General features: G+C 49.1%; 1 protein-coding gene across 1 annotated transcript; it reads right to left on the bottom strand.

Moving 5' to 3' along the window:
• Positions 1 to 54: 54 nt before the first annotated feature.
• On the bottom strand, positions 55 to 683 carry LOC121940332 (tumor protein 63-like; the record flags this gene model as incomplete). Its single annotated transcript, XM_042483123.1, has 3 exons — positions 570 to 683; positions 352 to 476; positions 55 to 137 (listed from the first exon to the last, which is right to left on the bottom strand). Coding segments are annotated over exons 1-3 (282 nt in total), but the record flags the coding sequence as incomplete, so codon positions are not given.
• Between the last annotated feature and the right edge of the window lie 260 nt (positions 684 to 943).

Below are 943 nucleotides of genomic sequence, written 5' to 3'. Positions count from 1 at the left end.
TAACCACAGCCACTGTTTTAAAGCAATTCACTGAAACAGCAAAGTAACACTTACAGGCAAACAAAAAACCTCCTCATCTGTAGATCTTCTCTTCTTGATGGTGGACATCTGGATGCCGTGAGAAACCTGGCGGAAGGCTGAACAGAGGAAAGGAAACGTGAGCACCACCGGCCATGAGATAAACGGTTAACAGTTAGCCTAAGCCAGAGCAGGAGGGGAAACAAGCGAAGGGAGAATGCAGAGATCTGCAGCATTTGTGTTAGCGAGTGCAGCGTTTGAGGGTCTTCGTCAGCTAAGACCGAAGCACGACAGCCCGTCACCAGCCCCAGCCCTACTTACGGCGCTTCGTACCCTCACTGCTCTTTGATGCGTCCGTTACGTGCTGCTTGCGGATGCTGTCCTCGTCGGCCTTTCGGTCTCGGCCCGGGCAGGCGCAGATCCTGGCCTCGAAGCACCGGCGGCCCAATACCTGACCACTGGGGGAAGACGGGGACACACAGCATGGTAAGACACAATCCATCGCCTAACTGGAGACATGGCAGGCAATCATTGGGGAGGGTGTCTCTTACTCTCTGGTTTCCAGAGTGACGATGATAAGAATTGGGCGGCGATTCATTCCACCCACGCAGCTCGAATTGCACATAAAATTGTACAAAATTGTGGTGAATTCTGTCCCCACCTGTGAGAGGAGAACGAGACTGACGGTGAGTGACATCACTGGGTGACAACAAAGACAATCTGAAACAAAGAACTGGTTTCATCTCACCACCCACTCCAGTTTGAGTTTGTAAGTGATGCAGAGGCACACATCTAAAAACTCCACTAGAAACTGGGTTAACCCTTTGAAACCTTTAGTGAAATGCTTTGATTTCTTTTTAAATCATGGGAAGAAGAGAATAAGCACCTTGAAAGACATGATCAAACAATTTGCCATAAATTAGTT

This window comes from Plectropomus leopardus, unplaced genomic scaffold, assembly GCF_008729295.1.
Source record: "Plectropomus leopardus isolate mb unplaced genomic scaffold, YSFRI_Pleo_2.0 unplaced_scaffold83722, whole genome shotgun sequence".
In the NCBI taxonomy this organism is placed as follows: domain Eukaryota; kingdom Metazoa; phylum Chordata; class Actinopteri; order Perciformes; family Serranidae; genus Plectropomus; species Plectropomus leopardus.
This window is presented reverse-complemented; position numbering and strand designations above follow the sequence as displayed.